Genomic DNA, 25,524 nt, shown 5'->3' with positions numbered 1-25,524 from the left:
CTGTTTTCATCTTATCTTTTATGAAATCCTCAGATTTATGAAGTATTTTTTTGCATCCTTTTTTGTGTATGCTTTCCTTAAAATATTGAAGTGATGTAGTCTAATCAGTGCAATAGAATCATTTTGCAAAGAAAGTGCAGCCAATCCGTATCAAAACTTACAATTATCATGCTCACTGAAGAGCGATATTGTACATTTCTGTGATGTTAATTTTGTGTGTTCACATAATACAAATTCTCCTCTTTACATCACTTGCTTTCTGCTTGCTTGCTTTAAAAATATGTTTTTGATATTTTTCTGTGCACATACTATTTATTCTATTCACCTTCTCATAATCTGTGTAGAATTTGTAAATAGATTAATTGAATTTATAAATAGTTAATCTCATTATTGTCACAGAATTTGACTGTATAGAATTTTGATAAAAAGTTGTCTCCATCTGAGTTAGTTTAATATTCTTACTTTCTTTTATCTAGAAAGAAAAATTCCATACACATTTGGCTGTTATGTACATGGATTCTGTTCTGCAAATCTTGAAATTTCCTGAACCAGAGCAGAGTGATTTAAATGATTCTAGGTATCTGTTCTAAAATAATCTTGAACTTTTTCTACGTTATTTTGTTATTGATAGATCTTTTTTTTTTAATGGCCAGGAGGTATATTTAATAGCCATTAATTAGCCTTGCACCACTACAGGGGCTGGAAGTGGTGGCTATTTCATCACAAAAGTGCCTAATAAGTAACCACCATAGCCTCCTGTGAAGGAACAGACAGTTACAACCATGTCTTCTCCGGAATTCGAACTGTGGCCCATCACTATGGCAGTCAGGGTCACTAACTACTATATGGGCTGGGCAGCTCTATTGTTAGATCGTTTAAATAGTCATTAAAGCTGGAGGAAGGATTTATGTATTCTTAGAAATTGTCACATGCCTTTGCCTTTCTAATAAAAAGGTTTTCCTTTTATTAATAAGCTCAATGTGTCAGATTTGTATGTGGAGCAAATGTGTATTAAATAACTTTTACTATATATGTAATTGATTAAGATTTCAGCAATATGAATTCAAAAGTATAACTTTAGTATTAAAATTCATAAATAAGAGAGAGCAATCTTAAGAAAAACCCAGTCTAAAAGAAATTTACTTCATAATGATTTTGCAAAAAAGAATTTGACTGGTCATACTTTTATCATCAGGAAAAAGAGGAAAAAGTGAAATGTGAAAGTTGTTTTTATATTGCATTTTTGATATTAGAATGAAAATAAAATTTCAAGTATTAATTTGAATAATTATTATATGTATTTAATTTATAAAATATTAGAAATATATCTGTATTTTGCTGGTCTTTCTTCATTAATATATATGTGTGAGCTAGAATAATATCTGAGTTAAAATTCTAACTTTTAATTTGCAATAAGCCTTTAATTCTCTATTTTAATGTGAATAATTTCCCTTTCCATCCCTTACATAATACTGGTGACACAGATAATTTATGCTTTGAAACTCAAACAACTAATATTGGAACTTTTAATAGCCAATGAAAACCACCATTACAATTTTTTCTTTTAAAACTAATCCTTCATCATAGAATGCTAACCACAACTTTTTCTTTTTGAACTAAGCTTTCATTTTAGAATATGTCATATTTTGCTTAGAACATTCTATATTTTTGAAGATAATTTCAGCAGCAAGTTGTCTTCAAAATTATAAAAAGTTCTAGAACAGGTGTGCTTATGAGATCCACTTATTTATGTTGGCTTATTAAAATGTTTGGCTAGCAAGAATTAAAAGGTAGTAAATCTGGTTATGCCTGTAAGCCTTGTTCTCTTTGTATCTTCTACGGCATCAACTTAACCCCTTATTACATATATATGAAACAATTTACTACTTATTACATATATATGTGCACAGGAGGGAGTATCTAAAAGGTATCCTGCTTTGGGTGGAGAAACTATACTTCTTATGTAATGGGAGTGGTATCCTAATTCTCTTCAAAGTAGGCTCCTTGCACCTCCATGCATTTAGCACACTAAATCTTTCCATTGCCAAAAACACTTCTGGAAGGCTTCTTTTGAAATGGTGTTTATCTCCTCCATTGTGTTTTGCATTATTTCTTGTCTGTTCTCAAATGGAATCTTTCTCTTCAAACTGGACACCTTTCATTGTTTTCTTCAATTTTAGAAACAATCAGAAGGAGCCATGTCTGGAGAGAAGGGAGTTTGATGAATGACTGGAATTCCATGTTCACCAAGAAAATCTGGATCAAGTGGGGTGACTGTGTTGGAGCATTGTCATGATGCAGCTTTTAGTTTTTTTGCTATCAAGAGGTCAATTCTTTTGCATGGACTGCATTACAGAGTTGGCTACTGTTTGTCCTTCTAGTGCATATTCATGATGCACAGTTCTATGGATATTAAAGAATACAATTAGCATCTCCTTTATTTTGCTTCTCACCTGCAGCTTTTTTTTTTTTTTTTCCTTGGGGGGGGTCTCAGAATGCTTCCACTGCAACGACTGTGTTTTTGTTTCTGGGCCATATGCGTACACTCATGACTCATCTCCACTTATCACAATGCTCAGAAACTCAGTGCTGGTAGTGTTCAGCAGGTTCTGTGCAACCTCAAGATGGAATTATTTCTGTTCTGTCAACAATAGGTTGGGTGCACATTTCACAGCTATTCTGCCCATGTTCAAATCAGCACTCAAAATTACATATGCAGAATCTTTACTGGTCTCAGCCTCTTTGGCAATCTCTCATGTGGTCAAACAATAATCTTCCTTTATCAGATTTTCCACTCTCTGAACAACCACTGCATTCCAAGTGGTTTGTGGCCTCTCTGAATGCTTGTCACTTGTTACTGATGGGCAGTCATTTTTTAATTGGTTAAAACACTCTTTAATTTGTGTTGCCTCTATCTCCAAATATCTGATAAATCAAGCAAATTGTTTCACTTTGAGATCATCAAGTTTTGGACAAAATTTTATGCAGTATCTTTGCTCGACTCATTCTGTCATTTTAACTCATTATATCATCGAAAATTTAGCAGATGCATATAACAGCAGCACCTCATTTGACGGCAAGCAGACAGTGGCTGGAATGCTATGAAAAAATTCAAGCATGTTCATTAAGCTCTCTCCTGTCACTCTGAACAGTGATGCCACTGTAGCAACACTATTGTGCATGGGAAAATTCATATGTATAAATATTAAATATATGTAAAAAGTATATAGATAATAGTTATAATAATGTAATACATATATAAAAGTAACTATAATATTCTCATTTTATATTAATGAAATTGCATCACAAAATTATATTAGTGCATTTCTGAAAATAACACCTAAAATATTGGCAAATGTATTTTGGGAAATAAATTTTGCTTTCAACTCTTTAAAAGACACTGAGAGTCACCTTGTGAATACTGAAAAATAAATAGTAACTCTGTGCCACTTTTTCATAATTAATAATTTAAACCTATTTTTTAAATAAGTAGTGACGTTTGAGACATCCTGTGTATTGTAATTTTCAACAAATTATCATTTTACTTAAAGTGAAGGCATGTGAAAATTTTATCTGAGTAAAAGGAATTGTGATGCAGAATTTGAGAAACCATGCGGTAGAACAAGGGTGGGCAAAAGTGGCACATGCTGAAATATGTTTCTATAGCTTAATATGACTTGTTACAAAATTCTCTGCTATGACAATTGCATCCTTTTTGTACCTGGTTTTATACACAAACTACCAAAATTAGCATCATGGGTGCACACCAATTGTTACAGTGTATGTGCACTTATGAGTGATTATACTGTTGGCTTCCCTTAGCTGAAAACACTAAATATGCTGGAAAGCATGTGCATATACCAAAGAATGTAGTTCTATCATTTCTAGCAGCTTTAGTTTAGAAATTACACAATGAAATATGAATGTTGTCAAGAAGAAACTACTTGCTAGAAAGGGGAGCTTAAGGAAAGAACATTTCAACCCTAATTTTTCTTAATTAAAAATTAAACTAGGTGTTAAATCATTTGATGATTAGTAGGAACAAATTTTGTTTTCTACATATTTGGCAAAACTGCATATTGCTAGTAACCCAAACTATACTTCCTCTCTCTCTAAGCAAAGCAATAAAATAATCAGTTGCCGCTGATTGAAGAATAGAAAGCAATTGTTATGAGGCATTCTGCTCAATTCAAGCTTCATCATACACCCAAGCTCTTCTGTCTAAAAAATAATTGCTCTTTAAACTTGCCAGGTTCGGTAAGCGGCTGCTAAATGTATATACATGTTGAAGAGTTCAAGAAATCAGACATTTACAAATGGCTACTGCTTATAAGTAACTTGAATAACAGGAGGAAAGGCTAGTATTCTGTTGTCCTCAGATTGGTACAAAGTGTAGTAGCTCGGTGGGGATAGTGAGAACAGTAGTGGTACTTTAGCAATGAGTGCACAGTGTACTTTCTTAGTGTAAGCTTCAGATTTTATATGCACTATACATCTGAGTGTGCCAAACTCAGAATATTTGATATTAAATATAATAAAGTCAAATAATATTAGATTTTAAATAAAATGCAAGCTCTGAAGTGGAAAGCTTATGAGCAAAAACATTAATAATAATAAAAGCAGAAAATGAGAAATCTGGTAATGTTCCTTAAAACATTGTTTGTAACTTGGATTAACTATGGACCAATATTGTATATTGTTAATTAATATTTCTATACTATAAGTTGTAAGTTAAAATTCTAAAGAAAATGTATATAGTTTATTTCAAAGCTATTAAATAGTTGAATATGAGTATGCAATAATAACTAGATTTTGAAAATGTATAACTTGTTAACTTTTTATTTGATTTACAAGCTTCTCTTGATATTGATCTGCAAATGTGAAAGGATTTTGAATAGGAAAGATATTACAGATTTTTACAGAATCACACAGCAGTTGTTAAGTAACTTCCTTCTACAGATAAATACTAGAAGGTAATTTTGGTTAGTTTGTAAAAATAGATTTGTATGAAAAAATTATAGGAACAACTGTAAAAAGGTATTTTTTCTTAATTCTTTTGAGCAAGGTCTAATGAAAACTACTTGATTGATAGCTCAAGGTCATCATTATCACATGATCTAATGGGCTCACCTGTATGCAGAAATGTGCATACTTTTGCACCTGTCCTTTTGAAATATATGGAAAGAAATTCAAGGGGATGCTTCAGATTCTAATTTTAAGACTTGTACGAGTAGTTGAATAACATTTTTATGTGAGGCAAGTTGAATATTTTTTTGATAATGAGTTTAATGGATTGTAAGAAATGGTGTACGATGCGGAGAAAGCAAGCTGGACTGACACTGATAATGTTTGCAAAGACCTAACACAGGTCTGTAAGGATCTAAAAGTAACTAAAAGCATTATGTCAGAGCACTTCAAAAAGACTGTTGATGTATGCAAACAACCAGGAAACTATGCCAGAACAGATTCTGAGATTCATTGCTTGCCAATGAATAGACAACTACTATCAGCCTAGTTTGTAAAAGAATTCACTGCAACTACAGAAACTGATTTTCTAGTTATAATGTGAGTGATAGACTGTATAAAAGTGGACAATGTAAGGATATCAATAATTTGTGCCCACTAACTTGAGCTGCAGAATTCACCAGTTGCAAAGATTATTATTGGAGTATTATTATTGGAGCTGAATCTCATTTTTGTTTAGAGAGTGATTCTAGATGTGTTACAATGTGGAGTGAGCAAAATTGTAGAGACATTAGGTTATTTAGAAACAGGAGAGATGAAAAATGAGCAATGCCCTCACTGGGACTCGAACCACAGATCTCTCGAATATGTGCCGAATGTGCTTACCACTACACCACGAAGGCATGCTAAGAAGGGAGAAATACCTTATATACTACCCTTTATAAAGGGCAACTGGGGATTAGGGGACCCAATCGCCGAATCCTGGTGGTGGAGAAGCATAAGCTTTTAGTTCGGGCACCACTGTAGAGACATTAGGTTATTTAGTAGCAGGAGAGATGAAAAATGAATAATACCCTCGCTAGGACTCAAACTGTGGACCTCTCAAAAGAGCGCCATTTGTGCTGACCACTACACCATGAAGGCATGCTAAGAAGGAGGGAGAAATACCATATAAAATAATCTAAAAGCATATAATGTAATGCACGTAAACGTATTCATTGAAGGCATTGATACAAAGGTGATGGATTCATAGTATAGGCAGATATCTTTTTGGAAAACCACATATACCTAAACATTTTCACCAGTGCATCTATAAATCCATATGTCAAGTTTTGGAGTGTAATCGATAATAACTTCAATACTAATAGATGATAATGCTTGTCTCTGTTGTGCTGCATTAGTTACTGATTACTTTAAGAATGAAGGAATTCTCCAAATGAAGTGACCTTTGTATTCTGTGCAGTTAAATTATGACTCTTGAAAGAAAAATACTCTGAAAAATATATGGGAAAAATATATGGCCCAGTTAGAGAAAGTAATGGATGGAGAATTTTGTTTAACCATGTAATCTATAGAAGATACAAATAACTTGATAATGCCTGAGTCATCAAATCTTATCGTATCAGGTGGCTTGGACATATTTTTAGATGTGACAACTTGAACCATGTTAAAAAGGTGACCTTTGTAAGTGTAGATGGTACCAGGAAAAGAAGAAGACCTCGCGCAAGATGGATAGACTATGTGGATCTCAAGACTTTAAGTCATCGGCAGATCGTAGTGGCTGATTAAATCCTTCAGAGGAAGCCTGTTGAGACGACCTTTTCCTGTAATAGGCTGTAGTAAAAATGAAGAAGAAATTTTGGTAGAAAAGTGCGGATGTAGAAGGCAGCCTGTGAGCATCATTGCAGTCTTTACATTTTGCTATTGCAGGAACTCATGTAAGTTTAATACATAGCATAGAAAATCACAATAAAACTTGCATTTTGTTGTGGGGTGACCACATATCTTATTAATTTTTCCTAAAAAGTTTCTTTAAAAAGGTGTAATATCAACTTGCAATTCTGCATTTAAAAAATATCTCCTGCACGAAAAAATTAAAATCTTATGCAAATTCCATGTTCTTAGCTGCAAAATCATTCAAGTAACTTTTTTTTTTTTTTTTTTAATTTCTGTAATTACTAGTGTAGCTGCTTGGTACTTTTTGAACATTTTGTGCTGTGCTTCCAATTTGGTATTTATCTCATTGTATTCACTGTATCTATGATAATTAAATTTTATCTTATTATCTATAATATAATGTAATAGATATTTATAATATAATACGAGGCGTATTCGGAAACTAAGTACCGTTTTGAAAAAAAAAAAAAAAGAAAGAAAGAAATAGTAAAACAATTTTTTCGAATCCAATTTTATTTTTACATGAAAATACATGTCTTAAACGATTTTTCAACATAGTTTCCGCCAATGATCAAACACTTGTCATAGCGGGTGACCAGTTTTTGTATACCATCGTCAAAGAAACTTCCCGCCAGTTTCGATAACCACGACTCCACAGCATTTTTTGTGTCATTGTCAGATCCAAAGCAATTGCCTCCAAACTCACGCTTCATGTGCAGGAACAAGTGATAGTCGGACGGCACCAAGTCCGGGCTGTACGGCGGGTGATTGAACTGCTCCCAATGAAACTGTCGAATTAACAATTGAGTGACACCAACAGTATGGGGATGAGCATTGTCATGGAGCAACACAATTCCTTTACTGAGCATTCCTCTTCGTTTGTTTTGAATGGTACGTCTTAGTTTTGTTAAAGTCTCACAATATCGTGCCGCATTAATGGTTTCACCTCCGGGAAGAAATTCAGTAAGCAAAACGCCTTTCCTATCCCAGAAGACAGTGCACATGATTTTTTGTGATGACATTGTCACTTTGAACTTTTGTTTTTTTCGGAGAATGAGTGTGTCTCCACGCCATCGATTGTTGTTTTGATTCTGGTGGGAAATGACACACCCAAGTTTCATCACCTGTCACAACTTGGTTTAAAAAGTTTTCTCCCTCATCACTGTACCGCGTGAGAAATGTCAGGGCATTACCAAGTCGCTTTGTTTTGTGAACATCAGTGAGCATTTTTGGAACCCATCGGGAACACAGTTTGCGATAATTCAAGCGGTCAGACACAATTTTGAACAAAACAGTACGTGAAATTTGTGGAAATGCCTCTGAAAGAGTTGTCATTGTGAAGCGTCTGTTCTCATGAATTGCTTCATCAACTTTCCGTACCAAATCATCGGTGACAACAGAAGGCCGACTACTCCGAGCCTCAGCGTGGACATTTGTTCGACCTGCATTAAACATTCTTACCCACTTTCTCACCATTCCATCACTTATCGCGTATTCACCATAAACTTCTGTCACTTGACGATAAATTTTGGTCGGTTTAACATTCCTCGCCTTCAAAAATTTAATCACGGCGCGAATCTCACAGTCAGCGGGAGAACTAATTGTATTAAACATTTTGAATGTGCACAGCAAACTGAAAACACAACATAGAGCAACCAAAATGGTGACAATTGAAAGTCAGTGAACAAGAAAGACTAGTGCGCATGCACGGGATGCCTACCACAGTGCTGTGACGGCACTAGAATGAAACGGTACTTAGTTTCCGAATACGCTACGTATAATAGATATTTTATCTTGAATAATATTTTATCCATTATATTTTATCTTGAAATTTTTAGCAATGTAGTTATGATGAATGCTGTTTTTTTCAACTTTTTGTAATGAAAAGCCTACCTGATTAATTATGTTATATTTAAATTTTACTTTGTCTCACTTAATATTTTTGATAAAAGAAGTATCTTTTAACTTTTTATAATGCTGTAAATTTTATTTTAAAGGAAAAGACTTCAGCATTTTTTGCATTTATCGTCATTGTATAGAGTTCAGTTACTGCTGGGTAAAGCTATAGAAAATGATCTCCACCAAGAGTGTGCAATTCTATATGGAAAGGTGTGTTGAAACTCTTCCGTAATATTTTTATATTCTAAGGGAAACGGTATGTAATCAGCAGAAATTTTTCTGCTTAAGCAGTTCTCTGAATAATAAAATGCAGTACTGTTCTGTTATCAGGACTGGATTCAGAAATGTATGCATGTATGTTTGTGCATATATGTATATATGATAATTCCGGAAGCATAGAAGAGGAATTAGCTTACAGTCATTGTAGTGAGGGTGAAGCTTACAGATGAAGATACCAAAACATGAACTTGACGAATTTCCAGTCTTTATTTCCATGCATATAAAATCATCTCCATAGATGTTTATCCAATCATAATGCAGTATGATAAATTACCATGTACATTGATTCTTAAAAATAAGATGTAGACATTTTAGATAAGGAAGCAAAGTGAGGAGATATTAGAAAGTAGAAGCTAGCAGGACATAATTATCTGCCATACCAAGTTTGATGTACAAGTGCAGATAATCTATGATTCGTTAGTTAGTAGCGTTCCATAACATAGAAAAATCTCGAATTTGGGAGAACAGATGAATTCAAGGGGATAGCACCAAATTTAGAATGCCAATTTTGAGGTCGCCAATTATTTTTTAAAACAGCTATCGTATTTTGTTATATCTTGCATATCATAAACAGCTATCGTATTTTGTTATATCTTACATGTTATAAACCGCTATAATATTTTGTTATATCTTACATATTACATAGCTGTTTTAAAAAAAAATTGGCTATCTCAAAATTGACATTCTAAATATGGTGCTCTTCCCCTGAATTCATCTGTGTTCCCAAATTTGAGATTTTTCTACGTTATGCACTATTAACTAACCAGTCATAGATTAGCTATATTTGTACATCAAACTTGGTATAAATACTCCTGGCAGCTAAATTACGTCACTTCTGCTAGCTTCAGGGCCCTTTCTGGCAAGGGTGCAGGACGTAAAAGTATGCAGGCGACAAAAATCAGGGGCAGTCGGACTCTCGCAATACGACTAAATATTTTTTTTAATTCATTGTAAGTACTTATCATATGTAAGTACATTTTATACAATTTGTCACATATAAGTATTTAGTGAGTATGAAATAAAACTTTTATAAATCGTTAAGCTTTTTTTTTTATTATTATTATTTGGGGGTGGCATTCTGAGGAAAGTACACTGGCAGCCAATGACCTAGGAACGGTTCTGGCTAGCTTCTAACTTGCTAATATCTCCTCGCTTTGCTTCCCCGTCTAAAACGCCTGCACCTTAATTTTAAGAATCAATGTACACTGCTAAAAAAAAAAAAAAAAAATGGGACAGTGCTATATCTCCCGTTCTACTGGGCCGATTGACAAAATTCAAACTGCATTTTTCATGTCTCAAAAGCATGACTTAGGATATATATTAGATTTATATATAGCACTATTCTAACGTAGGTATTTTGACACAAAATTGGACTTTTTCTGAAATAACATACCAATTTTTTTTCCATATTTCGATTCTATGACTCAAATCATGCCAGAATACCAAGTTTTGTAAAAATCGTACGAGTAGTTTTTAAAATATTAGCTCTCAAAATTTTAGCTCCTCAATGTTAATTGAATTTGGCAAATATTTATTAATATCTCTTTTTTTATTAAACCTTTTTGATTTTTCCTTTCACATTTTGAAATTTAGGTTCATTCCAAATAAAATTTACCCATTTTTTGTGTTTTATTTTTTAAATTTCTATTTTTAAATAATTTTTATAAATTTTTCGAAAAAAATTTTGAATTATAACCTATAAAAGTTTTACCATCATCTTAAAGTAGGTGTATTTTTAAGCATAACTGCAAAAAATTAGACTTTTTTATTCAAAACTTTCTAAGATATACACGAATTTACATATTTTCGCGTTTTGAAATTTGGCATCTTTTTTTTGAGCGATAATAACGCCAAATGTGGTTTATGGATTTTTGTTACAGTGAATTGCCACAGCTATTTTTAACTTTAAATTTCAAGTAAAATTTTACAGAGAATTAATAATATAATATTGTTTCTCTCAAAGATGCGTAATAAATATTTATTAATACTATATGAAAAGCTATTTTTTTTTTAATTATAGATGATATTATTCAAATTTTTAACTATTTTTTTAATTTCTCTTTCTTCCTTTTTAAAAAAAAAATAAGAGTAAATTTTTGTAAGAGTAAATTTTTTTTTTTTATCGTCTGCTACTTTACTTTAACTTCGCTTAATTCGAATTGTCTAAAACTGAGAATTTTCGTTTGATGTTTATTTGAATTTTATGAAAATATTTTATGACATTAACTGCATAATTTAATTCTAAACAAACTGTTGCTTATGAAGTGGCTGAAAGAGCGGCTGATACTATCATCCATATTTTTAAATCACAGTGTATTTTTATAGAAATATAAGATTTAGAATAATCATTTTTATAAAAGTCAAATTATGATATAAACATACAACCCTCTAGAGACTGAATTAATGGAAGTTCAATGGTTATTAGAAATGATCTGCAGCTACTTAATGGCTGTATAAGTCAGCAGGTTCTGTGGATAATCCTTAAAATTCTAATTTAGAATGTAATTGTCAAGAACTGAATCCTGATCATCGGTAGTATAATAAGTAATTATTATGGTTATTAATAAATCCTTCTTATAAAGTAACTGCAAATATTTCAAAAAACTTTCTGTCTGAATGCAAATATTTTTCTATGCAAATATCTTTAATTTTATATTAATCAAGATTGCACACGATATTATTTATTTACACTTCAATTTTTACCGTCAACTCTAGTAGAAGTTACAAATCAATTATATTTAATTAAGGATTGAATTGGATTGGATGGATTATTTAATTATGGCAAAGCACACGAGGGCTATCTGCCTAAAGGGAGGGATGCTTTCGTGGAGGACTTTCTAAGGGAAACTGGCTGGTATACACGTTACACATGGGGAAATCCACGAAAATGCCCATGCAACCAGCCCGTTAGCAGGATTCGAACCTCAGACCGAACTACCAGTGTTCAGCGTCTTTACTGCTCGGCCGCTGGTGGGCTATTTAATTAAAGAATGACCATCTACGTTTAGAAACAGCGTACCGTAACAGCAATTCAATTATTTCATGTTACTCCCGATTGGCAAGCTACATGATTTTTAATGAGTATTCGAGTTTTGATAGTAACTTCACTTGGAAATAGCGCTTAAACTAAGTTAGTTGGTTATTTGAACATAGAAACAACATGGGAGCTATTTGATTAAAATGCTTTCATAGAGAACCTTTGTAAGGAGAACATAGAAAACTATGAAAACCAATTCTGCAGCCTGGGTTAGACGTCGCAACAAACAATTAGTATTTAACAATCTTCAAATGCTAGGCAACTGATGAGGCTCCAAGTAAATCTCCAATTTAATATTTTATTTGTAAATATTCAAAAAAAATATTGTTGTATTCCTAGACACAAAAAGCAGAATTTTTGTTATTTCGTTAGTTAACTACCAAGCCATAGTGCAACTGAATATTCAATTTCTTTTGCAATAATTGTATTCACTTAATATTCTTGGAATATGAGCTAAAGAAGGAATGTTCTCCTAAGATTAAAGAAGTGTTTAAATCCAGTGATATTAGGTTTGTCTTACAAGCTCAGGATCAAAACGATTCTGCAATTGCCGAGTAGTTGACTTGTAAATGGCTCTTAATTAAGCAGATGACTTTTAATCTTACATTATTCAGTCAGAAAACGTATTTCAAATGTTTTGTATTGCATGACAATGCATCTTTTCATTATTCAATAACCAGTCGGAGAACCGCTTTTGTTCCGAAAATAAGTATGTGTACTCAATCGTCCTGCATGTTCTTCAAATTTGTCTTCTTGTGATATTTTTTTCTTTCCCAAAAACTAAAGTTGCCTCTCAAAGGAAAGTTTTTTGACATTGAAGAGACAAAAGGAGTATGACATCTAATTTTAGAGGCATGTCAAAAACAGATCTCTACAAGCCTTCTCTTCCATTACATGTTGTGCAGTCAGACAAAAAGTTGCATCAGTGAAAATTCTATAATCTATTTTTATTACACTCTGATTACATTATTAACATACAGTGAATATATGCTAAATCTTTTACTTCAGCTTAAGTAATTCAGAATTCTTGACGGCATTGTTGTCAGAAGTAGGACTTAGAAATAAGTCAAATTAAATATTTCGATAACCCAATAAATTCAAGGTCGAAGTTTCAATATTTGATTTTTGGAGGGAGGGGAAATTTTTTCAGTTTTGGTCCATTACCCTAAGTATATTTGCTTCGATTCTTTATTTTTCCATAAAAGCAAAAAATTTACGCATGGTATACATATAACGCATAGCTTCAAATTAAAATTTAATAATAAACAGAGTAGTTATAATTAAAGTTCCACATTGAAACTGTCATAAAAGGAAAACTGGAAAACTACTGGATCAAATGTTATCAAATTTGGTAATCGTGTAAAGGAGGTCATGGGAATTTATTTTCCGCGAAAAAAGGAAGTTCAAAACCTCACATCCAGGGCAAAATGGCGCTGTATACAATATTGTTAAACGAAATATGGGTCGGAATCTAACTTAACCTTTTGTTACACGAGTTTAATATGTTGTATACCCTTAAGAAACTTTGAATAAAGCAATATATCATTTAAAGGCGTTAAATTCGATAAACGTCGAGTGCGCCATCCGTGTAAGTGAGAAATTCGTCCGTGAAAGCCACGAATTAGCGATTAGAAAATGTGAGATCGCAAATCACTCGCGCAAGTGCGTACAATCTGGAAATCGTTTTCTGACAGATCGCTAATTTGTAATTTTTGAACCCTGAATTCGGCCCTAAAACATGAAGACACTGATTCAAAACGCTTTTAATCGATTTGGGCAAAAGAAGTCCCTCATGCTATCTACCTAGTTCCATTGCATTCTCCTACTGCATTCGATTGCACAGCAGTCATTCCACACCGTTTAGTGTTGGATGACAGTTAGTTTTATAATTGAACCATTTTTCTCTGAAGAGCAGTCGACAGTTGGACCACTGCGATTGCAGCTCACTTAGAGTCAATGTTAAAATGTTTCGTGATACATGAACTGCAGTAACGTGGCATTTTAGATACTACGATTTTTATGCAGAGTTGGGCCTAACCTCACGTGTGTCGCACAGTTACTTAGGCAACATTTCACGAATGAACATCTTATAAGCCAACGCTTCCCCTCTTCCCACCAGACCTCAACCTCTGTGGCTTTTGGCTATGGGGTTATCTCAAAAGCACTGTTTATGGTGATAATCTAAACAATTTGGCAGAAATGAAAAATGTGATACACTGACATGTCCGTAGCATTCCTCCTGATATGCTAAGAGCTGCTGTTGAGAATGCAGTAACAGGATTTAACTTGCTTTCGGAAAATGCTGGACGCTACATTGAACATGCTTTGTAACACGTTTCGGAAACTATTAAACACATTTTAAACAGATGTTTTCATGTCTTTATTCATTTAACAATATTGTATACAGCGCCATTTTCGCCCTGATGGTGAGTTTTTGAACTCTTTTTTTTTTTTTTCCGCGGAAAATAAATTCTCATAACCTCCTTTACACGATTCCCAAGTTTGATAACACTTGGTCTGGTAGCTTTTTTTTATGACCATTTGAAATTGGAATTCTAATTATAACCACCTTGTAAATTTAAAAGTTTGACAGTTTGGTTCCTGTCCCAGCTTTAAAAATATATATATAAATATAATCTTTTATATTAATCTTCTTAATTTTTTTCTAGCATTATAGATTGTATAAAAAAACATGATCTTTAATATGATTTAGATTGTTTCAGCCGATATAAGAATCGGGTCACTCGGTGGTACAGAATAAACCCTGCTGGACTGTTTTATTTCTTTGTCATTTAGCAAAAATCTTTTAATTAAAATATTTATCCTTTGGACTTCGCTTTAAACTTTATTTATAGTTAAAATGACTAGAAAATGAAAAGCTGTCTTCAGCTGAAACGCAATTCATGTAATTCATATTTTAAAAAATTGAGAAGAATGCAAAATTTATGGGAGTCTAGCAATCGAAAAATCTTAATTTTCTTGTGTGAGCACTGAAAATAACTGTAGAAGGAAAGAAGAAAATTAGGGAGAAAAGTAAGCAAAAATTTGCAGGGAAATTTGGCTGTCAGACATACCAAGATGTTTCAAAAAGTTGGACGCTTTTGAATATACTTTCAGTATACTTCAAAGAATTTAGGTGCTCAAAGAGAAAACACTTGGATGTGTACACCAGCAAATACCATCAATTGAGTTTGTGTTAACAGAAAAGATAAAAACGATATCATTGCAGATTAAAGTTAAGAGCGACTGGTTTTAGACTATATTGTTGTATAAATTTAAATTACGTTATAGAACATCATATCGTATCATAAATGGAGAATCCCATGATTTTCTCACTCGAATTATTTGAAGATTCAGGAGTTAATCCAGTGATGTATGTGGATGTCACCTAAAGAGGTTTTTTTTTTTTCCTCCTGGTGAAACAGCGGCCGAGCGGTTAAGTCGCTGAACGCTGGTAGTTCGGTCCGAAGTTCGAACCCCGCGAAAGGGCTGGCTGCATGGGCGTTTTCATGGTTTTCCCCTTGTGTAACGTGTATGCGAGCCAGTTTCCCTTAGAAAGTAATCCACAAAGGCATCCCTTCCCTTAGGCAGATAGCCCTAGTGTGCTTTGTCGTAATTAAATAAACCGAAACCTCTTGATGAAACCAGTCTTTCCTTTCATCTCATACTTTCAAAATGTTTAGCCTGTAAAGACTGATAAAGGCTCTGCCCAAATATTGATGAAATGGATTGAATTGGATTAGGGACTTTCTAAGGGAAACCAGTTGGCATACACAATACACATGAGAAAATCCACGAAAACGCCCATTCAACCAGCCCGTTTACCGGGATTCGAACTCCGGAGTGAACTACCAGTGTTCAGAGACTGTACCGCTCGGCCGTTTATGGACCTTTATGAAATGGAAGGCGATAACTTTATTTAAAATGATTGTCAGAAATAACAAGATATTTCGAAAAGTTGGATGCTTTTTAATATACTTGCGGAATGTCTAAAGAAAAAGAGCAAGAATAAAGTATAATGTCTGAAGAAAAAGAGAAGAAAAAAAAAATTGGGGGTAAAATTTAGTATTTTTATTTTTTTTTAAATTTAAAACTTTTTAATGTTATGATATTTGATTTTTACGATTTCAAAAATAAAATATTTGACTAAAATATGAATAACATTTAAGAAACCAAATGTAGGATAAAATTGTGTAAAGCAATGGGCACAATGATAAAACTGTTTAAAGCAGTGTATGCAAGTCATCCTAAGTTATAATGTCGGTTATACATTTCTCCTATTTATATATATCTTTTCTGAACGGAACATTGAAAGGCGTGTTAACTTTGCTTTGCTGTATTTTCTCTTTTAATAAATGCAGTTTTCAAACGCATCGTAGTCTGGGTTACAAAGTATTCCTCCCAAAAGAAACGCAATTCAAATAAATAAAATAAAATTCTGGAAAATTTATATTAATAAATATATTTAAAATGCTCAGTTCGAAGGAATAAATAGAAAATTTTAAAAAAATTATCTGAAGAGACAATGCAACACAAACAATTAAAATAAAAGTATAAGAATTTAAAAATTACCTAAAATAATAACTATGACAAAAAACATATATAAAGAAAACTATTTGAAAAAAAAAAATAAACGCTGCACCCTTATTTATGCAGTTCGAATAGGTAAATAGAAATTTTTTAAACAGTTATTCGAAAAAAATCATGCAACTTAAACAATTAAAACGAAATTCGAAAAAGAAAAAATTACTTAAAATAATAAGTTATGATTAAAAATATAATATAAAGAATATTATTTAAAAAAAAGGAACGATGGTGACTTTTTTTCCTCTCACGGGAAAGGAAACTAGGTTGCCATATATTAAGAAGTTCGCCAAGTGAAGTATTCTTGGCGCAAACTGACAAAAAAATGCCAATACAAATTTGTGAATTTCTCCGTAAATTTCGCTCCAAATTTTACAAAATTTCATATTTAGGCGTAATTTGAGTCGTAGAATCGAAATATGTAAAAACATTGGTATGTTATTTCATAAAAAGTTCGATTTTGTGTCAAAATACCTATGTTAGAATAGTGCTATATATAAATCTAATATATATCCTAAGTCGCGCTTTCGAGACATGAAGAACGCAATTTGAATTTTGTTAATCGGCCCAGTAGATCGGGAGATATAGGACTGTCCCCCCCCCCCTCTTTTTTTTTTTTTTTTTTTTTTTTATTTTGAGTAGTGTACATGGCAATTGGCAATTTATCATACTGCATTATGATTGGATAAACATCTATGGAGATGATTTTATATGCATGGAAATAAAGACTGGAAATTCATCAAGTTCATGTTTTGTTTTCTTCATCTGTAAGCCTTCACCCTCAGCTACGACTGCAAGCTAATTCCTCTTCTAGGCGTTCGGAATTGTCACATATATATGTAAACACACACATACATTTGTATGTACACTGCTATAAAAAAAAAAAAAAAAAAAAAAAAAAGGGACAGTTCTATATCTCCCGATCTACTGGGCCGATTGACAAAATTCAAATTGCGTTCTTCATGTCTCGAAAGCGCGACTTAGGATATATATTAGATTTATATATAGCACTATTCTAACATAGGTATTTTGACACAAAATCGAACTTTTTATGAAATAACATACCAATGTTTTTACATATTTCGATTCTACGACTCAAATTACGCCTAAATATGAAATTTTGTAAAATTTGAAGCGAAATTTACAGAGAAATTCACAAATTTATGTTGCCACTTTTTTGTCAGTTTGCACCAAGAATACTTTACTTGGCGAACTTCTTAATATATGGCAACCTAGTTTCCTTTCCCGTGAGAGGAAAAAAAGTCACCATCGTTTCTTTTTTTCAAATAATATTCTTTATATTATATTTTTAATTATAACTTATTATTTTAGGTAATTTTTTCTTTTGGAATTTCATTTTAATTGTTTAAGTTGCACGCTTTTTTTTTTTTTTCCGAATAACTGTTTTAAAAAATTCTATTTACCTATTCGAACTGCGTAAATAAAGGTGCAGCGTTTATTTTTTTCTCAAATAGTTTTCTTTATATATATTTTTCGTCATAGGTAATTTTTAAATTTTTATACTTTTATTTTAATTTTTTGTGTTGCATTGTCTTTTCAGATAATTGTTTTAAAATTTTCTATTTATTCCTTCGAACTGAGCATTTTAAATATATTTATTAATATCAATTTTCCAGAATTTGATTTTATTTATTTGAACTGCGTTTCTTTCGGAAGAATACTCTGTAACCCAGACTACGATGCGTTTGAAAACTGCATACTATATTAAAAGAGAAAATACAGTAAAGCACAGTTTTATACGCCTTTCAGTGTTCCGTTCAGAAAAAATATATATAAATAAGAGAGATGTATAACCGATATTTTAACTTTGGATGACTTGCATACACTGCTTTGGACAGTTTTATCATTGTGCTCATTGCTTTACACAATTTTATCCTACATTTGGTTTCTTAAAATGTTATTCATATTTTAGTCAAATATTTTATTTTTGAAATCGCAAGAATCAAATATCATAAGATTGAAAAGTTTTAAATTTAAAAAAATACGAATACTAAATTTTACGAAAAAATTTATTTTTCTTCTCTTTTTCTTTAAGCATTCTGAAAGTATATTGAAAAGTATCCAACTTTTCGAAACATTTTGGTATTTCTGACAATCATTTTAAATAAAGTTATCGCCTTCCATTTCATAAAGGCCCACAAATGGCCATGCGGTAAAGTTGCTGAACACTGGTAATTCACTCCGGGGTTCGAACCCCGGTAAATGGGCTGGTTGCATGGGCGTTTTCGTGGATTTTCTCATGTGTACCCCGTATGACGGCTGGTTTCCCTTAGAAAGTTCTTCACGAAGTATTTCGTCAGAGCCTTTATCAGTCTTTAGAAGCTGAACATTTTGAAGGTATGAGATGAAAGGAAAGACTGGTTTCATTAAAAGGTTTTGGTTTATTTTATTATGACAAAGCACACTATGGCTAAGGGGAGGGATGCCTTCCTGGAGGACTTTCTAATCCGTTCGCGGGATTCGAACCTCGGACTGAACTACCAGTGTTCAGCGACTTTACCGCTCGGCCGCTGTTTCATCAGGAAGGGAAAAAAAAAACATCTTTAGGTGACATCCACATACATCACTGGATAAACTCCTGAATCTTCAAATAAGTCGACTGAGAAAATCATGGGATTCACCATTTATGATACGATATGATGTTCTATAACGTAATTTACACAACCATATAGTTTAAAACCAGTCGCTCTTCACTTTAATCTGCAATGATATCGTTTTGTCTTTTCTGTTAACACAAGCTCAATTGATGGTATTTGCTTGTGTACACATCCAAGTGTTTTCTCTTTGAACACCTAAATTCTTTGAAGTATCCTGAAAGTATATTCGAAAGCGTCCAACTTTTTGAACATCTTGGTATGGCTGACAGCCAAATTTCCCTGCAAATTTTTGCTTACTTTTCTCCCTAATTTTCTTCTTTCCTTCTACAGTTATTTTCAGTGCTCACACAAGAAAATTAAGATTTTTCGACTGCTAGACTTCATTTTAGATTTTGCATTCTTGTCAATTTTTTAAAATATCAGTTATATGAATTGCATTTCAGCTAAAGACAGCTTTTCATTTTCTAGTCATTTTAGCTATAAATAAAGTTTAAAGCGAAGTCCAAAGGATAAATATTTTAATTAAAAGATTTTTGCTAAATGACGAAGAAATAAAACAGTCCAGCAGGGTTTATTCTGTACCACCGAGTGACCCGATTCTTATATCGGCTGAAACAATCTAAATCGTACTAAAGATCATGTTTTTTTTATACAGTCTATAACGCGAGAGAAAAATTAGCTTCTTAAAACATTCTTTCTAAGATGATTAATATAAAAGATTATATTTATATATATATATTTTTAAAGCTGGGACTTGAACCAAACTGTCAAACTTTTAAAGTTTAATTTACATGGTGGTTATAATTAAAGTTTCAATTTGAAATGGTCATAAAAGGAAAACTACCGGACCAAATGTTATCAAACTTGGGAATCGTGTAAAGGAGGTTATGGGAATTTATTTTCGGCGGAAAAGAAAAGAGTTCAAAAACTCACCATCAGGATAACTATCTATGAGCTCTCTTGCTGGGGATCTGACAACCGTTGCCTGCAATAGGGATTGAAATTTGTCATCATCATCTATATTTACATCTTCATCGATCTTCTTAAACTCTCCCCAAAATCCTAACCAATTTCAGGTCTCTCGGATTGAAATTTGTCATCATCATCTATATTTACATCTTCATCGATCTTCTTAAACTCTCCCCAAAATCCTAACCAGTTTCGGGTCTCTCCATTGAATTTTTGAAGCTCCAACTTTGGTAATTTACAGTTCCTTTTAAGAAATTTTCTAAAGTTCCAGGTGTAATTACAGGAATGGAATTCACCATTCTATTTTCTACTTTTATTTTTAAACTGATATATTTATTACGATATGTTTCATTCGCATCAAAATCAGCCAAATATTCACTTTCGTTTTCACTTTTCAACAAAAGTTCAAAAATTTGTGATTGAACTTCAACTAATCTGTTGAATTTTCCTTCCAACTGTGAGCTCAATACGTGGAGTTGATTAACCTCCACGTCAGGCTTTAGAATTTCAGCATCTAAAAGCTTTGGCAGTAATCATAAACGATTGCCTTAGTGGCTTACGCTTTCTTAATCAAATTTCCATGATTTTAAATTCAATGTGTCCAATATAATCAAATAATAAAGGATATAATCAAATAAATCATAAACTCACTTGATAAATTGCAATAGGAAATCGATCTTTCGTTTTCAAACCATAATTCCGTTTTCTTCAAATAGCCATTCCATCCTGTCACAGACGCCAGTTGTATGAAATTAATATATATCAATTTCTTGACTTATTTAATAACGAATGCGGAACCATTCTTCGGACGAATGAATTGAGAAATTTATTACCATTCATTATTTATTACCATTCTTTGGATGAATGGTAATAAATTTCACAGAGAAAACCTTTTTAATTAACAACAAACTTATTATTTAGCATTCTAAAACATATCAAAAGTAACATTCCATGTGTTACCACGCTTAAAGCAATATATAAAAAACATCACTGTTGCCACAAAAAATCTACATTACAATGAACATATTAAACTATTGTGTATTAACTGAGTTCGTGCACATTCCTGAACAGTTACTATTCTGTTGCTGCCAAAAAATTCACCAAATTTTGAAGTCCAAAATAGTTTGGCGCCAACTTACCCCACTTATGGAATATTAGGCTACTTTTTATTGAGTCAGGTAGCTTTTCAAGGCATAATGTTTTGATTAAAATTTCTGACACATCCATAGTAGCAATTGATCTCAGTTTCTGCAAAAGTTTTTTGCAACTCAGTTTGGGTTGGTTTCATATTGCCAAGCTCAATACCAGTAATCAAACCTTTAATGTGTACTTTTTCACTTTCCTTAAGTAAGTGTAATAATTTAGTTTTAGCATCCGAATATTTTGTGGCACTTTCGTTCCTTACAGTATCCCAAATATTTTCAACAAAATTTGGTTCAGATTGTGAAACTAAATAGCTAACTTTTGTTTCTTCTGAAATAGTATTACTGGTTTTGAACTGTGCTTCAACTTGGGGGGAGGGATATTTCCACTTATCAGTCCAAAAAGGAGGTATTTTTACACACATCTTATGAAGTTCCCTTAACTGCATCGATTCTTTCTCAGCAGTTTCAGAAGACTCATTTGTTGTCATTTCAGAAGTAAAATAGGGGGGAGTGCAGAATCGCCCACTGCTTGGCATGTCTTTTAAAATCACCAACTTGGCACGCTCTTGCGTCTTGTCTCCTGGATTTGCAACTCCTCCAGAAGCCACTACGCAAGGCACGACATTTACAATGGAAAAAAGTTAAAATAAATACAAAATAAAAGTTGAAGCAAAATTTTTTAAACTGAAAATCCTTTAAAAACAGCTTAATAGTTTTAAAAAACAAACATGGTTAAGAAAACATATTATGCTTCAAAAACATAAAATCATTACAAAACAATGAAGAATTAAAATACATTCACCTATTAAAAAATTGGGGAAAGTGCAGAATAACCCACTGCTTGACACGTTTTTAAGAATTGCACAAACTCGGTATCCATGCACGCATCAACCTATTTTCACTTAAAAAAACATCCCAGAATTGCACAAAATAGCATTGCTCACTGTCTTGACTTTAGCCATGTACACATCAACCTATTTTCACTTAAAAAGTCAAAGAAAATTGACAAAAATCCAATTCGTCTTACTCTTTTAAAAAGCACCAAACAAGTAAGTGGGAAATTTTTAAAACTGAAAATCATTTAAAAAAAGCCTAATAACTTTAAAAACTTAAATTGTTTCAAAAACATAGTAAGTTTAAAGAACATAAAATCTTTACAAAACCCTGAAAAATTAATTTTTTCACTTTCAAAAATTTTAAAATATGAAAATCCAGTCCTTACAAAAACATAATTTTAAAAACTAAAAATCGTTTCAAAAACATATAAGTTTCAAACACTTAAAATGGTTACAAAACACTGAAAATTTAAAATACTTTCACTTACCTGAAAAGGGGTAATCCACTCCACTCAGCCGATGAACCAAAAGTAACGAATTCTCAAAATGTTCTCGAATTATTGTTTAAAATAACTGCGCCTCTATTATTACACCAATCAGAAATTCTAAATTTTAAAATACTTACTGAGCATGCGCAAAAATGCTCCAAATTTCGCGCTCAAAAGAAATTCTGGTGAAAATGTGCTTTAGCCCACTGCTTGGCGATTTTCAGTAGTGGCGATTTTTTGAAGATCGCCAGTAAAATCTCAGAATACATTGCATAAGCAAAGTTGTGAAGGCAGAGCTATGTGACGTCCATAAATGGGTGGGACTAAGATTGTGACGTCACAATGTATTCTCTACAGATGTAGAAATAAGTATAATAAATTGCTTATATTTCAAATTACCATGATACAGTAAGTGAATTGTAACAGTTATTAAAACTGTAAACAACGTTGCAGTCTCCCATACTTGTATTTCATACAGGGTGAATATTTTTAAGCTTTAGTATTTATACAAATAAAAAAAGATTTTTTAAATTTAAATTTCATATTGTGGAACATGTTAACTTTATCATCTTTACAAAATTATCTTATTGCTACATAACAACACTATTTCTTACATACTAGTAAGTATACAATCTTCATTATTTTCTAAAAATTTTTAAGCTTTACATTAATTAAAAAAGAAAAATATTTATTATTGAATATCAACATCATACACAGCTTTCATATCCCTGTTTCTTAAATTCCTAAACCACGTACCATACTCTCATACTAGAATTCTACACATTAATAAATTTTAAAAATCTTAATTTCTCACAATGAAAGAAAATAAGATAAAAAAATATTAAAAATAAGCAACTTAAAAAAGAAAAAATTTTTTCACTTACCCTTTTCAGGAAAATAAAAAGTCTCTTTTTTTAAAATTTATATCGGGGAAAGACCTCCCTTGACCCCCCCCTGTCTTTAAGAAAATTTACTCTGTTTTATTGGTAGTTCCTGGCAGTTAAAATCTTTATGATTGCCGCTAAAAAGGCACGATAATTTTCATCATTTAGTGAGTGGTTGTGCCATTTTCACCACATATATTCCGCTAAAAATGAATCAAATTCGCCATCTACGTGGTTAGTATGGCGACCTAAATGACGTTTGATTGCAGACCAAGTACCCTCCATGGAATTAGTGTGCGCATCTGTCTCGGGATCACGGAAGTACAGACTGTGGTTGACAGTCAGATGGCCATAACCTAAATTTTTTAGTCCACTATATGCCTTCCAGCAGTATGAAACCACAGTTGATCCTGGCAACACCCATTCAACTATCACTCTCTCCAAACTCACCTTTGATCTATTCTCAACCTCTCTAAAAAAACATCTGTTCTTTCCTCTGTCTATATCACCAATTACCCAATGACCGTCCACAGGCTTTCCTCTTCTATACTTCATTTTCCCGAACTTGCTCTCAGCCACTTCAACTATCACTCCTTCATCACCAATTGGAACACTATCATTTATCACAGTCGTCATATCCGAGGTTCGAATCCCGCGAACGGGCTGGCTGCATAGGTGTTTTCGTGGTTTTCCCCATGTGTAACGTGTATACGAGCCACTTTCCCTTAAAAAGTCCTCCACGAAGGCATCCCTTCCGTAACCCCTTCGCACAGACTGTCACATCTACATGCCAGCAACGAACACACTCACTTCCCAGCCGACACGCAGGCGTGCCAGAGCGTTTTCCCGTTCAGCCGCGACTGTCACGTATTTGTGCCAGTGTCCTGGAATGTTTTAAAAACTATAACTTCTGCCACAAGATGGCACTGTATGTCCATATGGTTTCAGATACATGTACATTAGACCTTCTACTCGAAATGAGAGAAGTATGACTCACATACACGTTTTTTTGATTATATAAACAAAAGGGGAAATAAATGTTTCCGAATGGCGTGATTTATGACGTCTCTTTAAATTCGCACTTGGTAGTTGTTTATTGTAAGTAGAGAAGTTTTATTTTCGCTATAGCGTTGGGTATTTCGGTTTGCAGTTCAGTTTTTAGAAAATAATTAGATCTTGTTAGACGTGAATTCTTTCTGTTTTTACCGTTGCAATGTCGAAGCGTCAAAAATGTTTAATAGAGCATGAAATAGCAGAAATGATGCAAAATATTTCAGATATTGATTCTGAAACAGATTCTGATAGTAGTGATAGTGATACTATGATATATTCTGATCATAAAGAATCTGGCGAATCTAAACGTCGGCATACAGATGTCCGAAATGTACTCATCATCATAAATCCTTAATTAATTAATGTCCTCATCATCAATGTCGTTATTACGAGTGCAAGGAATGTAATGTAGGACTGTGTAGATCTCTGTTTCCAAATTTTTTCATACGAAAAGAGAATTTTAAGTAATATATTTAGTTTTCAGATGTATTATGTTAAAAGTCATAAAATGGTGAGTAATGAAAATAAAATGTGTAAAATATGCATTTAAACAAGAAATAAGGTAATTAAAGTATATATAAAAATATCTATAAAGCATAAGCCGTTTAAATACTCTATAGAGCATTATTAAACAATGTGTTGATACTTTGGAAATTTCATGGATTTAGGCTTAATAGCAAAAAAGCCCCGGCCCTGGACAGACGCTCGCGTAAGACACTGCCGGCCTCCGCGATAAGCGAGCGTTTGCGCTACACGGCGCGAAGGGGTTAAGGCAGATAGCCCTCGAGTGCTTTGCCGTAATCTAATAAACCAAACCAAGCCAAAACCTCAGTCGTCATACACACTTCTTTGCAAAACATAAACCAATCAA

At 32.8% G+C, this 25,524-nt stretch overlaps 1 protein-coding gene across 4 annotated transcripts in view; it reads left to right on the top strand.

Annotated features, from left to right (window-relative positions):
* LOC118198788 (transforming growth factor-beta receptor-associated protein 1-like) overlaps window positions 1-25,524 on the top strand; it is a 214,021-nt gene that overhangs the window by 150,522 nt on the left and 37,975 nt on the right. For all 4 annotated transcript variants that reach the window (XM_085814824.1, XM_085814826.1, XM_085814825.1 and 1 more), the window contains 2 exons: window positions 477-577; window positions 8,859-8,970. In XM_085814824.1, the coding sequence (XP_085670950.1) occupies window positions 477-577; window positions 8,859-8,970 (213 nt within the window). The remainder of the gene's footprint in view (window positions 1-476; window positions 578-8,858; window positions 8,971-25,524) is intronic.

The sequence above is a fragment of the Stegodyphus dumicola genome, chromosome 4 (genome assembly GCF_044657685.1).
Source record: "Stegodyphus dumicola isolate Sdum_Otavi_A_Nest chromosome 4, ASM4465768v1".
Lineage (NCBI taxonomy): Eukaryota > Metazoa > Arthropoda > Arachnida > Araneae > Eresidae > Stegodyphus > Stegodyphus dumicola.
The sequence above is the reverse complement of the archived record's forward strand: the minus strand, read 5'-3'. Positions and strand labels throughout refer to the sequence as shown.